The 14001-nt window shown below is 41.5% G+C and overlaps 1 protein-coding gene across 1 annotated transcript; it reads right to left on the reverse strand.

Moving 5' to 3' along the window:
* Window positions 1-916: 916 nt before the first annotated feature.
* Window positions 917-13600, reverse strand: LOC139445788 (prostaglandin reductase 1-like). Its single transcript, XM_071227012.1, has 9 exons — window positions 13394-13600; window positions 9706-9751; window positions 7144-7200; window positions 6041-6220; window positions 5080-5197; window positions 3849-4001; window positions 2963-3068; window positions 2590-2708; window positions 917-1107 (listed from the first exon to the last, which is right to left on the reverse strand). Exons 1-9 carry the CDS (start codon window positions 13497-13499, stop codon window positions 997-999), a joined length of 996 nt encoding a protein of 331 aa, XP_071083113.1. The 5' UTR covers window positions 13500-13600; the 3' UTR covers window positions 917-996.
* Window positions 13601-14001: the final 401 nt, after the last annotated feature.

The following is a 14001-nucleotide window of genomic DNA, read 5'->3' on the forward strand; positions in this document are numbered from 1 at the left end:
AACACATTTTATTGGATAAAGATATAATTCATTGGACAAATAAACCATTCTAATTTCTGATTGGCATCACAACAGATTGGGTACATTAGCATACACATATTTTCTGAAAACAATAAGATAGAACGTGAGATACTCACAACAGATTGTGTACAATGACATACAAATATACTTCTGAAAACAACTTTGATAAACCATGTGAGATACTCACACATTAACACAAAAGATACTCTGAGAGTCTGGTCTGCCGTGTCTGGACCAGGCAATCCAGTGATTGACATCATGAGCAACGATACACACCGTCGGATTACGGTGACACCCAATCAACGATGTCACCGAGCCTGACCACCCGATCCATTTGGTCGCCTCTTACAACCAGCATGGGTTCCTGGGACCCTAACCGTGAATACCCATGGGATTCCGAGATACGAGGAATAACGCATTATGTGTACCAAGTGGATTATCCGAGTCTTGAACTCTAGTCTTGAACCTCGCAACATTAAGTCATTGGAGACAGAATCTTAGTTAAAGAGGGTGTATAATATTTACTACTTAACAAAAGTTAAAGAACACTCAATTGTTTCTTATGACTTATGAATTAATTTGTAATGGCCTGTAATATTTACTACTTAAAAGAAGTTAAAGAAGAACCGATCTTTTCTATATGGCTATAGTCAGTCATGGCCTTTGTAAAGAAACACAGCAAAATATAACAACCTACAAGTATGTTCTTGCGATATCATGTACCGTTAACTATGTTCTCATTACATATTCGCTAGAATGGACACGCAAGCAGTTACTTTGTAATAAGCATAAATCAGAACGGAATATATTTTCTCAGTGAAATCACTGAAGTACGCCACGTATTGCAATATTCCAGCAATTTCACGGGGGGGGGGGGGGGGGGGTGGGTGGGATGGATGGGGGTGGACAATAGAAATGGGCTACACCATCACACCCGTGCACATATTGGCAGTGCTTATGCTTGGGTAGATAGGGCTAAACCTTCACGATCATCTTGCCGGTGTTAGCTCCGGAGAACAGGGACACGAATGCCTTTGGCATGTTGTCAAATCCGTTATGAACCGTCTCCCTGTACTTGAGCTTGCCCTGCAGAGAAGAATGCATTTCAATATACACCAGGCTGGGATCAGAATCCATTAACTTCGTGGCCTTACGTGACATTGCCAAAACATGATTGCAAAGGCGATTCTGTCAGTAAACTTTCATGATCACTGTCTTGACGTACATTAATGGAAGCAATGTGCTGCTATGTATAACAATGTGTCTATGACTGCTATGTATAACACTGTGTCTATGACTGCTATGTATAACAATGTGTCTACGACTGCTATGTATAACAATGTGTCTATGGCTGCTATGTATAACAATGTGTCTATGACTGCTATGTATAACAATGTGTATCTGACTGCTATGTATATCAATGTGTCTATGACTACCATGTATAACAATGTGTCTATGACTGCTATGTATAACAATGTGTCTACGACTGCTATGTATAACAATGTGTCTACGACTGCTATGTATAACAATGTGTCTATGACTGCTGTGTATATCAATGTGTCTATGACTACCATGTATAACAATGTGTCTATGACTGCTATGTATAACAGAGTGTCTACGACTGCTATGTATAACAGTGTGTCTACGACTGCTATGTATAAGAATGTGTCTACGACTACTATGTATAACAATGTGTCTATGACTGCTATGTATAACAATGTGTCCATGACTGTTATGTATATCAATGTGTCTATGACTACCATGTATAACAATGTGTCTACGACTGCTATGTATAACAATGTGTCCATGACTGCTATGTATAACAATGTGTCTACGACTGCTATGTATAACAATGTGTCTATGACTGCTGTGTATATCAATGTGTCTATGACTACCATGTATAACAATGTGTCTATGACTGCTATGTATAACAATGTGTCCATGACTGCTATGTATAACAATGTGTCTACGACTGCTATGTATAACAATGTGTCTATGACTGCTATGTATAACAATGTGTCCGTGACTGCTATGCATAACAATGTGTCCATGACTGCTATATATAACACTGCGTCCATGACTGCTATGTATAACAATGTGTCCATGACTGCTATGTATAACAATGTGTCTACGACTGCTATGTATAACAATGTGTCTACGACTGCTATGTATAACAATGTGTCTACGACTGCTATATATAACAATGTGTCTATGATTGCTATGTATAACAATGTGTCTACGACTGCTATGTATAACAATGTGTCTACGACTGCTATGTATAACAATGTGTCTATGACTGCTATGTATAACAATGTGTCTACGGCTGCTATGTATAACAATGTGTCTATGACTGCTGTGTATAACAATGTGTCTACGGCTGCTATGTATAACAATGTGTCTATGACTACCATGTATAACAATGTGTCTACGACTGCTATGTATAACAATGTGTCCATGACTGCTATGTATATCAATGTGTCTATGACTACCATGTATAACAATGTGTCTATGACTGCTATGTATAACAATGTGTCTACGGCTGCTATGTATAACAATGTCACCACTTACCTCATTTACCCATCTAAGAAGCTGTGTTCTGCTCTCCTGAAATTTGGAATCCCAGTCGAAAATGACGAATCCCTGTACTTTTAGTCTCTTAAAGAGGATGGTGAGGAATGGTGACGGTACTGTAAGACAGAGTAAATGAGTCAGAACTCCATATTAGAAGATTACATGTTACACAACACATTCATGCATGCATTTACTTCATTCACAAACTGTCTAAACTGCACATGACAAGCACGCCGACCTGCGCAGATACGAGCGTCATCGTAGTTTGAAAGTTCTTTTTTGGAGAAGCAGGTAAGAGTTACCTGCCCTTGTCCATGTATGGGGGAGGGTTTATCGTGGAAGTCATGTGTTCTATCTGTGCTAGACGTACCCAGGGGCTCCTTGCCGGTGTTATAGGTGGAAATGGCACCACCCACACACATCCGTCCGTAGTTGTTCATGTGCTCCAGCACGCGGTAGGCGTTTTCACCACCAACCTGCAAAGACATGGCTATCATCATTGCTTTTTCCCCGTGAATATTCCGGGAAAAAATATAGGTCCCACGCAACATTTGCTTTTCATTTTGTTTGTTTGTTTGTTTGTTGTTTAACGCCACACTCAGCAATATTCCAGCTATTTGACGGCGGTCTGTAAATATTAGAGTCTGGACCAGACAATCCAAGATTGATATCATGAGCATCGATTTACGCAATCGGGATACGATGACATGCATCAACCAAGCCAGCGAGCCTGACGACCTGCCTCTTACGACAAGCATAGTCACCTTTTACGACAAGCATGGGTTGCTGAAGACCTATTCTACCCCGGATCTTCACGGGTATGGTTTTTCGTACGAGGCGACTAAATGGCTCGGGTGGTCCGGCTCACTTGGTTAATTGCATGTCATCTTTACCTTCGAAAGATTGGGATGATAGTCAATCACTTGCTTGTCTCGACCAGACTCGAATACTTATATACTGTCATCATATAGCTGGCACATTGTCGAGTTAAGATTTTAAACAAAACAATACACCATCATCATCATCATCATCATCATCACCGACATCATACTGTTTTCCACAGCGTGGAACAGTGACACTCATTTTAATTACCATAAGATCACAGCTCATATCATTACTTCTCTGTATTAATGTTGCATCCAAAATTAATATAGCCTTAAAACTAATGAAGGATTATAGAACAGCGTTATACATGTAACCTGACAACTAATTCAAAACATTAGGAGTGTAAATGTAAATATTAACTTGTTACACACGTTGTCATAGAAACAGTCGATGCCCTTTGGTGCAGCAGCCTTGAGTGCGTCGTCCAGTTTCACGTCCTTATAGTTGAACACGTAGTCAAACCCAAGACTCTTCAGCCAATCACACTTCTGCTTGGATCCGGCAGACCCAATCACCCGGCAACCCTGCAAACAATTAAGAAATACATTATTTTTTTCCTCTGAAAGAAGGAATCTATTAGAGTGAGTGAGTTGTGTTTAACGCCGCTTTTAACAGTATTCCAGTCATATCACGCCGTGTCAGCTTAATGTGGGAGGAAAGCCCAGCGAATTGCGGCGCCTTAGACGACTGGGCCATCCGTGACCCAGAATCTATTAGATATTTTGTGACCTACAACAGAGTGTTGAGTGCTGAAAGAGACTCTCTTACTTTTAGGGTCGATTATATGACCCATCATATAAGAAGGGGCGGTGGGGTAGCCTAGTGGTTAAAGCGTCCGCTCGTCACGCCTAAGACCCGGGTTCGATTCCTCAAAGGGTGCAATGTGAGGTGAGGTGAAATGGGGTTTAACGTCGCGTCCAAGATTATTGCAATTATATGGCGACGTGCATGCACGTGTGTGTGTGGCTACTTGTACTAGTCCGGACTGATGCCGATTTATAGCTAGCCCACTGAGATACCATGCCGCAGTTTAACATGAATACCCCACTCGGACACAATATACTAACTCCGAGCCGACCAGTCCTTGTTTTAGCCCCTTAATGCCAAGCGCCAGACAGGGTAACAACAAGTACCATCTTTTAACGTAATTTGGAATGACGCGGCCGGGGATCGAACCCCAGACCTTCCGCTCTCCGGGCGGACGCTCTACCACTACACCACTGAGGCGGTCAAAAGGTGCGATGTGTGAAGCCCATTTGTGGTGTCCCCCGCCCCGATATTGCTGGAATATTGCTAAAAGCGACTTAAAACAATACTCACTCGTGTAAGATAAAGATCATTCATATCATATATCGAACGCTGATGTGGTCTAGTTGATAGCGCGTCATTCTAAAACACGTTAAAAGTTAAAAGATGGTACTTGTTCTGGTGACAAAACAAGGACTGGTCAGCTCGGAGTCAGTATACTGTGTATCATCGGGGTATCCATGTCAAACTGCGGCATGGTATCTCAGTGGTCTAACACTGGAAAACCGACACTATTCCGGATTAGAACAAGGAGACACTGCCAAGTATTCCTAGAATTGTGTTTCTCCATCCTACCTTGATCTTGGCGATTTGTCCAACCACACTGCCCACTGCCCCTGCTGCCCCGCTGACCAGCACCGTGTCCCCAGCTTTGGGCTGACACACCTCCAGGAAACCTAGATACGCCGTCACTCTGAAACAATGGCACCAGGACAGTCTCATTAAAATCAGAACATTTACTCCGATATTATAACTCTCTACGTAAATATCTGAGGGTGAGTCTTCTAACCAGCCAAACAGCCACCAGGCTTCTGAGCTCTCAGAACGACTGAGCGAAGTATTCAGACAAGAATACTGGATTTCTGTATCCTGAAATTGAATATAATCGGCAAAGTGCGAATGCAAAACGATAAAGCCGCACGAGCGCCATATCATCTGCACGAAAAGGGGTATACTATAGAGGGGATATTTGTGTTCGTTGCAAGGATCGAAACTCTCAAATCGAGATTAGAATGTTGATTGTCTCCAGAACCCATCCTATATTTAGACTCGGAGAAAAAGTTAACTAAAGGATCACCTGACGCGACCTACTATGTGTGTGTGGTCAGAATGTGACGGAGAGAGGAGTAAAAATCTGATTTTAGTGAGACCGGCACAAGAATGGTTTGGATTCACAGAGTCGTGGAACACAACCAGGACTGCACAAAATAGCACATGTATATAAATTGTATGAATTTACTGACCGGACGGGCGCCCCGTAACCCAAGGCGCTACAATTCACTACCAAGAGGTGCGTCCTCACTAAGGATCAGCTGGTCTCCGGTTCGAATCCTGAATTCGCACAAATGACAATCTTTGGTCTGTCAGTTATAAACGTGTACGACCTGCGTCACTTTGGGCCCTACTCTCCACAGGCAGCTGAAGCGCCGTTACAATCGGACCTACGGGAATACGTCGACATCAAATTGAATAAGAAAACACACTAAATTCTAGGTTACTTACATTAAAAGAGATATATTTTTTCACTCGCTCTTACCCTGTCATCCCAATGACACCAAGAGCTATAGACGGGTCTTTGCCACCGAGGTTGGGCACTTTAAGAAGCTTGAGAGCCTCGGGGTTTTCTTTGGGGTTGACCAACGACCTGCTCCGCCACCCACTGTAACACTGGACGAGTGCTCCAACAGGGTACTCGCTGTTCTTGCTCTCAGTCACTCTGAAGGTTCAAGCAGCAATGGTTTCAGGACAATCATATACAGACCACGATTAAAGGAGTTAGAAACGTAGTAACAGTTATTCAATCAATGTGTCATATACTGCACCCTGTGCTTGCCAGCACTGAACCAGTTACTGTCAGTCAGAATTGTTCCCAGTCGTTGTGAACGTCATCTTTGACTATCTAGGGCATAATATCTACAAATACCCTGGGCCTATACTTTGTTTGTTTTGTTTGCTTCACGCCGCACTCAGCAATAATCCAGCTATATGACGGCGGTCTGTAAAATAATCGAGTCTGGACCAGACAATTCAGTGACTGACATCATGAGCATCGATCCACGCAATTGGGATACCATGACATGCATCAACCAAGTCAGCGAATCTGACCACCCGATCCCGTTAGTCACCTCTTACGACGAGCATAGTCACCTTTTACGACAAGCATAGTCACCTTTTACGGCAAGCATGGTTTGCTGAAGACCTATTCTACCCCGGATCTTCACGGGTCTCTTGACCTATTCACTATCATTAGATACATGTGGCTGGAATATTGAGACCAATTTGAAAGACACCACAAGAGGGTAAGGAATCAGAGAAATACAACTGCAACGTCACTTCTTAAACAACGTTAACGTCATGGCAGTGATTATAGAAAATCTCGACACGGTGAACAATATCTATATACATGTTGTTATATGCAGTTGTATTTAGTGTATAATTCTTATTTGTTGTCGTTTTAAATGGTGTGTTTTTAAACTGTTTTTGTTATGTTTAATGTTGTGGTTATTTTTGTGTTATGTGGTGATTATCGTTGTGTTCAGTGGCGTGTTTAATTATGATAAGTGTCATAACTATTGTTGTTGTTAATGTGTTTAATGCTGTTTATTTTTGTGTTAATGTTGTGTTAATAATGTGTCCTACCTTGAGACTTGTTCTCCCATCAGCACTTTTCCTACAGCCGACCCAGCCATGCCGGTTCTGGACAACACAGAGATCATTAGTACATGTTACATAGAGAATCTCACCTGAGAGTCTTTTGATATCAAATATATCATCACGAGTTGTTAAAAGTGTAAAATCTCAGAGGTTTTGAAAGACCCGAGGGTGAAATTTTATTTTTCATCCAACATCATTCTTCCAACTTTTTCAGTCTGTAGACAGTAATAGGCAGTGTCCTTAGTTTAAAAAGTACTGCTAACAGCTTCAGTAGCAGAGCCATTAGTGATGTCATTTGACTGTGACGTCATGGTTACCAATGGTCTTGAAAGCATTGTGATGCAATTTCATTGCAGCGATAATTACAATGTAGGTGTCGCTTGATCTCACCCAGTTTGGGATGATAATTCTAATTCTACCATGAATTTCGTCAATCAGAGACTATTAATTCACAATAAACCCCCTCTGATTGAATCAGCTGGTTTGACGGCCTGCATCACCGCGGAAGCTAATATTCATAAAAATAGTACTTTTTTCAGTCATATCGATAGGCATATTTAAATAATTATTTCTACAATTACAGGTTACAAAATGCACAGATGCGGTTACCACAATATTCAAAGGATGTGTTGCAATACATTTCGTGCATAAAACACGATAGCAATCTACAAAGGGAATGTATTTACGTTTTGGAGACAACAGAGAGCTTGGAATTTTGGCGCTCCCCCCCCCCCCCCGCCCCCCCCCCCCCCCCCATGTACGACTATGACGTCATATATTTTGCGTCACAATGAGTGATATGACGTCATAATGGTGACGCGTGATGTAGAGCGAAAGCCTTGCAAAGCTTGCTTTGTTTTCTTTAGAGATTCCCACCTCACGTTAGCTTACCAAGTTGCCGTGCTTATATGCTTTCAATGCCTGTCATATGTTCGAGTGAAGTTTTATGGAGTAAACAAACTGCTTGAGTATATACAGCGCAGTATTTTGTTCGGTGATTCCGTAATTCAGATCGACAACCCACTCAAAACACTCAACCCATGCCGCTTCACTCAGTATATTTACTAACACCAAAGAGTTCGCGTTTTATTTAGTCATGGTAGAATGGAGATAAACATACTGTGTTTTCAATGTAGAGCTAGGTTACCTGTAGATTTAACCGCGCTAAATTTAACATTTGAACAATGTTCCAGTTATATAAGGGCGTTTCAGATTGATATGTGAGGAAAGCCCGAAGTGATGCAGGTCTCACGTTTACCACTTCGGTGAAACCCACGAGCACGGGTATGGTGCTGACAAACCTAGAAACATAATCGGGCGAACCGGGATTCCAACCCACAGTCAAAAGTTTCTGGCGTGCACAGCAAATCACGTGAAGAGTCGTGAATCCCACGAGCACAGCTATGGTGCCAATAAACCTACAAATATATTAGTAATCGGGGTGAACCGGGATTCTAAGCCATGAAACGCAACTCTGCACTGCGAATTGCGGTGCCTCCGGAAGAGTAAAAATTCCTGACAATGTACACGATTCAGTCGGCCATTTCCCCTCACTTATGAACTTAATCAGCAGTGTAACATGGATATGGTAGCTAATTACTTCACAACTTCGTTTTCAAACTATTAATATTTACCATTTAATAATTCGAAAGTATATTAATCTTATATATGTACTTCTACGAGTGCATGGACACTGACACAAATATACACATCCACGTGACTGACATTGTCTAATATACACTTGCACGTGATATAGACATTGTCATATACACCCCTGCATGTGACATATATTGTCAAAGTATACACGTGCATGTGACACGGACATAGTCAAAGTATACACGTGCATGTGAGATAGACATGGTCATATATACAAGTGCATGTGAGATAGACATTGTCACATGTACACCTGCATGTGACAGATAGTGTCAAGGTATGCACGTGAATGTAAGGTAGACATGGTCATATATACACGTGCATGTGAGATAGACATGGTCATATATACACGTACATGTGAGATAGACATTGTCATATACACACCTGCATGTGACAGATATTGTCAAAGTATGCACGTGCATGTGACATGGACATAGTCAGAATGTACACGTGCATGTGAGATAGACATGGTCAAATATGCACGCGCATATCAAACAGATGTCAAATATACACGATCATGTTTCATGTAGACTGTCAAACATAAACGTATATGTGACATAAAACACTGATATCTACAACACGTGCATGTGTTATGAAACACTGCCAGACACACACGTGAAGGAGAAATGAAATACTGTCAAACAAACACGTGCATGTGAAATGAAATACTGTCAAACACAAACCTGCATGTGATATGAAATACTGTCAAACACCCACGTGCATGTGATATGGAAAACTGCTAAACTCACACGTGCATGTGATATGGAACACTGTCAAACACACACGTGCATGTGATATGGAACACTGTCAAACACACACGTGCATGTGGAATAAACACTGACGAATTGACAGGTGCATTTAGGTGCATATACAGAACAAAAAATAAACACAAACCTCATATATGGATCAACAGTCAGACATACTGCCTCAGTCACAAACTCTGAAACAAATTGTAGAATGTACTTGGTCGTGTGCGGTTCACAAGCGGTCGAACACGTGCACGGGCACAACATGCAGGGAACGTAGAAATGACTTGTCACAAAAGAATTATATCAAGCGTAGGAGGGATGCACTGAATGACAGATAAACCAGATATCATAAAATTATATTGTGGTCTCTGGATAAACTGATCAAAAATATTATTTCTTTCCGTAAACACGATGCAATGTACATTCATTTATCATACACGAAAGGCGGAGATTTTTAAAGTTTGGAAAAGTGATATTTTCACAGCAGCGACAGAAAAGTACGGCAAATAAGATAATTTACTTCTCATTCAAGTTAACTTTTGCAAGGAAAAATGTTTCCTATAAAAAATCCAGGGGGTGGGGGGGTGGGGGGGGGGGGCATGGTATGAAAATACCCATATAATAACCTTTTTATCATATACCATAACATCAAATTGTAAAATGTATCCATTCGAAAATCATCTCTAAATTCCAGGTATGTCCTTAAAATCAACCTTGTTTGGAAGACATTGCCACCGGAAAGCCAGCCGAGCAGACGACGCACCAAGGGACGTAACTCTAATTTCTTACGACCAGGGCTGACATCGATCGCCCATTCAAAAAGCAACCCGTATTACACCCCCTGCCGGGCTGATATGGCTTGATACGAGTCTGTAATACGGGTCTGGTTGTTACACCCCCTGTGATATGATCGTCTCCATGTTGGCTGTATCGCACGTGCAGTACCTCGTGTCATTGATGGGCATATGATAAACATGCTTGTCTAGTGTATGTTGTCAGTAAATATTATTGAATAAACTCCCGTTGAATTTCCTGGAATGTTACCACATTGTGTTGAATTCTTTTGTTAATTAAGAATATTTTCAATACCAATATTAATTAGACCCGTGAAGATCCGGGGTTAGAATAGGTCTTCAGCAACCCATGCTTGCCGTAAAAGGTGACTATGCTTGTCGTAAAAGGCGACTAACGGGATCGGGTGGTCAGGCTCGCTGACTTGGTTGATGCATGTCACCGATCCAAATTGCGTGGATCGCTGCTCATGATATTAATCACTGGATTGTCTGGTCCAGAATCGATTACTTACAGACCGCCGTTATATAGCTGGAATATTGCTGAGTGCGGCGTTAAACAACAATAAAAATCATGTTTACAGTGGCATCAGAGTAAAACGGTTTAAAAAAAATATGAATGTTTATTTGCCCTTTATTAAGAATCCAGTATTGAATATTCAACCAGACTACATTTTGTACGCGGGTAATGATAGATCATTAAAAATGCAACATGACTGTGGAGAATACCGTATTGAGCGCAGACCTGGCCTCTACTTTCTTGGCAGACAGCCGCGGTTGAGCCAATATGTCGATCAAATCACCAGATATTAACAAATAATTTGCAAAATTGATGGTATGTGACACGGGTACGTGGAGCGAGGTGGAGAAGTATTGTTAACAAGACATGCGTCATTTCCATTAAATTTAAACGATAAAGCAAGATGGCGAGTGACCTTGATTATGTGATGTCACGAGTTTGGCTTCCGCAGAAAGCCCGGCCCGGGCCGGTGTGTCTATGATATCACTATCCTGCTTCAGGGGCGTGTCCTTCAGAACTCTTGCATTTCTGTGTCGACGGTGAAACTTACCAGTGACTGATTCACTGGATAACAAATGTTCCACCTGTTATTTATTTGAAACTGTTCCTATCTTACACAGCTATGATTCAAATGTCGATATTTAATTCGATTCAAATGCATTGACTGCTCAGCGATCTCGCCTCCCTGTTTTTGTTCGGCGCCATGTTTGTTGTCTCAAAGTTGATGTTTTAATGCGCTTGTAGATCAGATTGAATAGAAGGCCTCGTCTGCGAGTTTGTTATTATAGAATTTTTGTATTTTGTTAGTTACATAATCCTGTGATTGAATACCTCAGGGCGTGAAATAAAATTCAAAGTCAATTCAAATATTTTATGTAGTTTATTAATATTTTCAAATTAGCACTTTATCTTGTTTGCGTGTGTGAAAAGGTTGTGTACAGTAGGGAGAATTTAGATTTGCGTTTTACTTGTTTTGGATAAAATGTTGTTAAAAAGTATGTCAACTACAAATGAAGTACATAATAAATAGGAAATTTCATATGAAATATGATGTATCTCTCATCTAGTGACGTGAAAAGGGACATATCTTCACGAATGGCGCGCGTCCCTGGATGTGGGCTATATCATATTTTTAAAACACTTGACATAACTAATATAATCTTTATAAACATGGACTTTTGACGTTGTTTCTTTGAAAATACCCCAAAATTAAAGTAGCAATGATCGTATGAGATTCTTCATAACTAAATTTAATATTTGTCATGATAATGGTTTGTTATCTCTTAACACTTATGATTACTTGTCAAGATAGTGCAGGAGTTTGATGGGGTGTTAATGTGGGGTAACAATAATTAAGTCATACATGTACAGTTCTAATTGGAAGGACAATAACCAGACATTTCACCATGTAATGTAGGTCGTGCAAGGAAGACAAGTGCAGCACACGTGAGTGTGTGCGTGCGCGAGTGCGTGTATGCGTGCGTGCGTGCGTGAGCCACATTTGAGCATCCCCACCGTCCCTCCTCACCCCTAGAATCAAATACATCAACTTACATTTACAAGTGAGTATAGCTTGGGTTGTATACTCCCCAGGGAGCACTGATCCCTAGACCGGGATGATAATGTCTAAGCGCTTAGATCATGCTTGTGCGTGGAGTACAGCGCCTTAACATTAACGGACAAACTATGAAAACATACATGTACATGTAATTAGGGCGGACCGACATTTTAGCCATGGTCACAGATTTCGATGAGTGAGTGAACGAGTTGGGTTTACCGCTGCTTTTAACATTATTCAAGTTATATCACGGCGTGTCAGCTTAATGTGGGAGGAAAGCCCGAAGTGATGCAGGTCTCACGTTTACCACTTCGGTGAAACCCACGAGCACGGGTATGGTGCTGACAAACCTAGAACACATAATCGGGCGAACCGGGATTCTAACCCATAGTCAAAAGGTTTCTGGCATGCACAGCAAATCACGGCGCCTTCGGTGACTGGGCCACCGTGCCCCAGATTTCAGTCACGACAAAGGGACGAAACTGTACAAATATTCAGTTAGCTTGCCATGGGTAAAGAGGGTTAAGCTGGGATTCAAACCTTCTTACATAAAAGAATTTCAACCTCATCCGGTACACTAGAGGGCACCGGTGGCCCAATAGACGAAGGCGACCCAATTCACGGTGCAAAGTTTCGTCCCATGGCTGTGTCAGGATTTGCTAATCGTGGGTTCGCATTTCAGATTTTCCCCTGAGTATAATCTTTTTTTGTCCTCACCATTGGCATACTCGTGGGTGAACCAAAAAGCTAAACGGACCTTCATTTCGAAATTTCATCTACGTCTCGAAATAACTGTTAAAAGAAGTGAACCATGCAAGCTCACTCATCCCTGAACACACAATAAGCCATACTGCTGGGCGATATTAACTGCGCGGTCTCCATGACCAAGCCAGGTCTACAATCTCGACGACAACTGCATTAAGCATTATGTAAGTGCATCAAGCTGACTCCTAGCTCTACCTACCTCCCTGCTTCGGGGCCGGAATCTCTTCGTCGATGAGGCGGAAATTGGCCTCCGTGGGCTCCCCCTCGAAAGTCTTCGCCAACACCCATGCCTTTCCCTTCACCATGGTCGTGTATGTCTTTATCCGGGGTAGATCTCCAGTGTTACCTTGGACTGCGCTGCGGAGGTTTTATACAGACCGTTTCCCGTGAGTCAGCAAAATTCAAAGCGATTACGTTAGGTGCGATGTGCATGTCATTGTTGACCTATTGCAGTGTGGATGTCGATTTGACTTATTACGCGTCATGATGACAGATCAGTTTTTAATTTATGGCAATCGGTTCTATCGAACACCTACAAGTTTGAACTTCCCAATGTTAAAGGAACTAGACTGATTGTGTTCAAATACTACAGCAACAGAATGAAAATAGATTTAAATATCGTAATTACAGCTGACAAAAGTTATACTTCTAATATTAGGCAGTTACCTTGTTCAAGGAATGTATGCGTGAATATCCACATAAAGGAACAACATCCCATACATCTGCAGCTGGAACTTGTTCGATGTCATGTGTCTGTGTAACAATCTAATATTTTAAATTAATATATAGCGTTTCGTTTCAAACAAC

This window comes from Haliotis cracherodii, unplaced genomic scaffold, assembly GCF_022045235.1.
Source record: "Haliotis cracherodii isolate W230 unplaced genomic scaffold, xgHalCrac1.p SCAF_6, whole genome shotgun sequence".
Classification (NCBI taxonomy): domain Eukaryota; kingdom Metazoa; phylum Mollusca; class Gastropoda; order Lepetellida; family Haliotidae; genus Haliotis; species Haliotis cracherodii.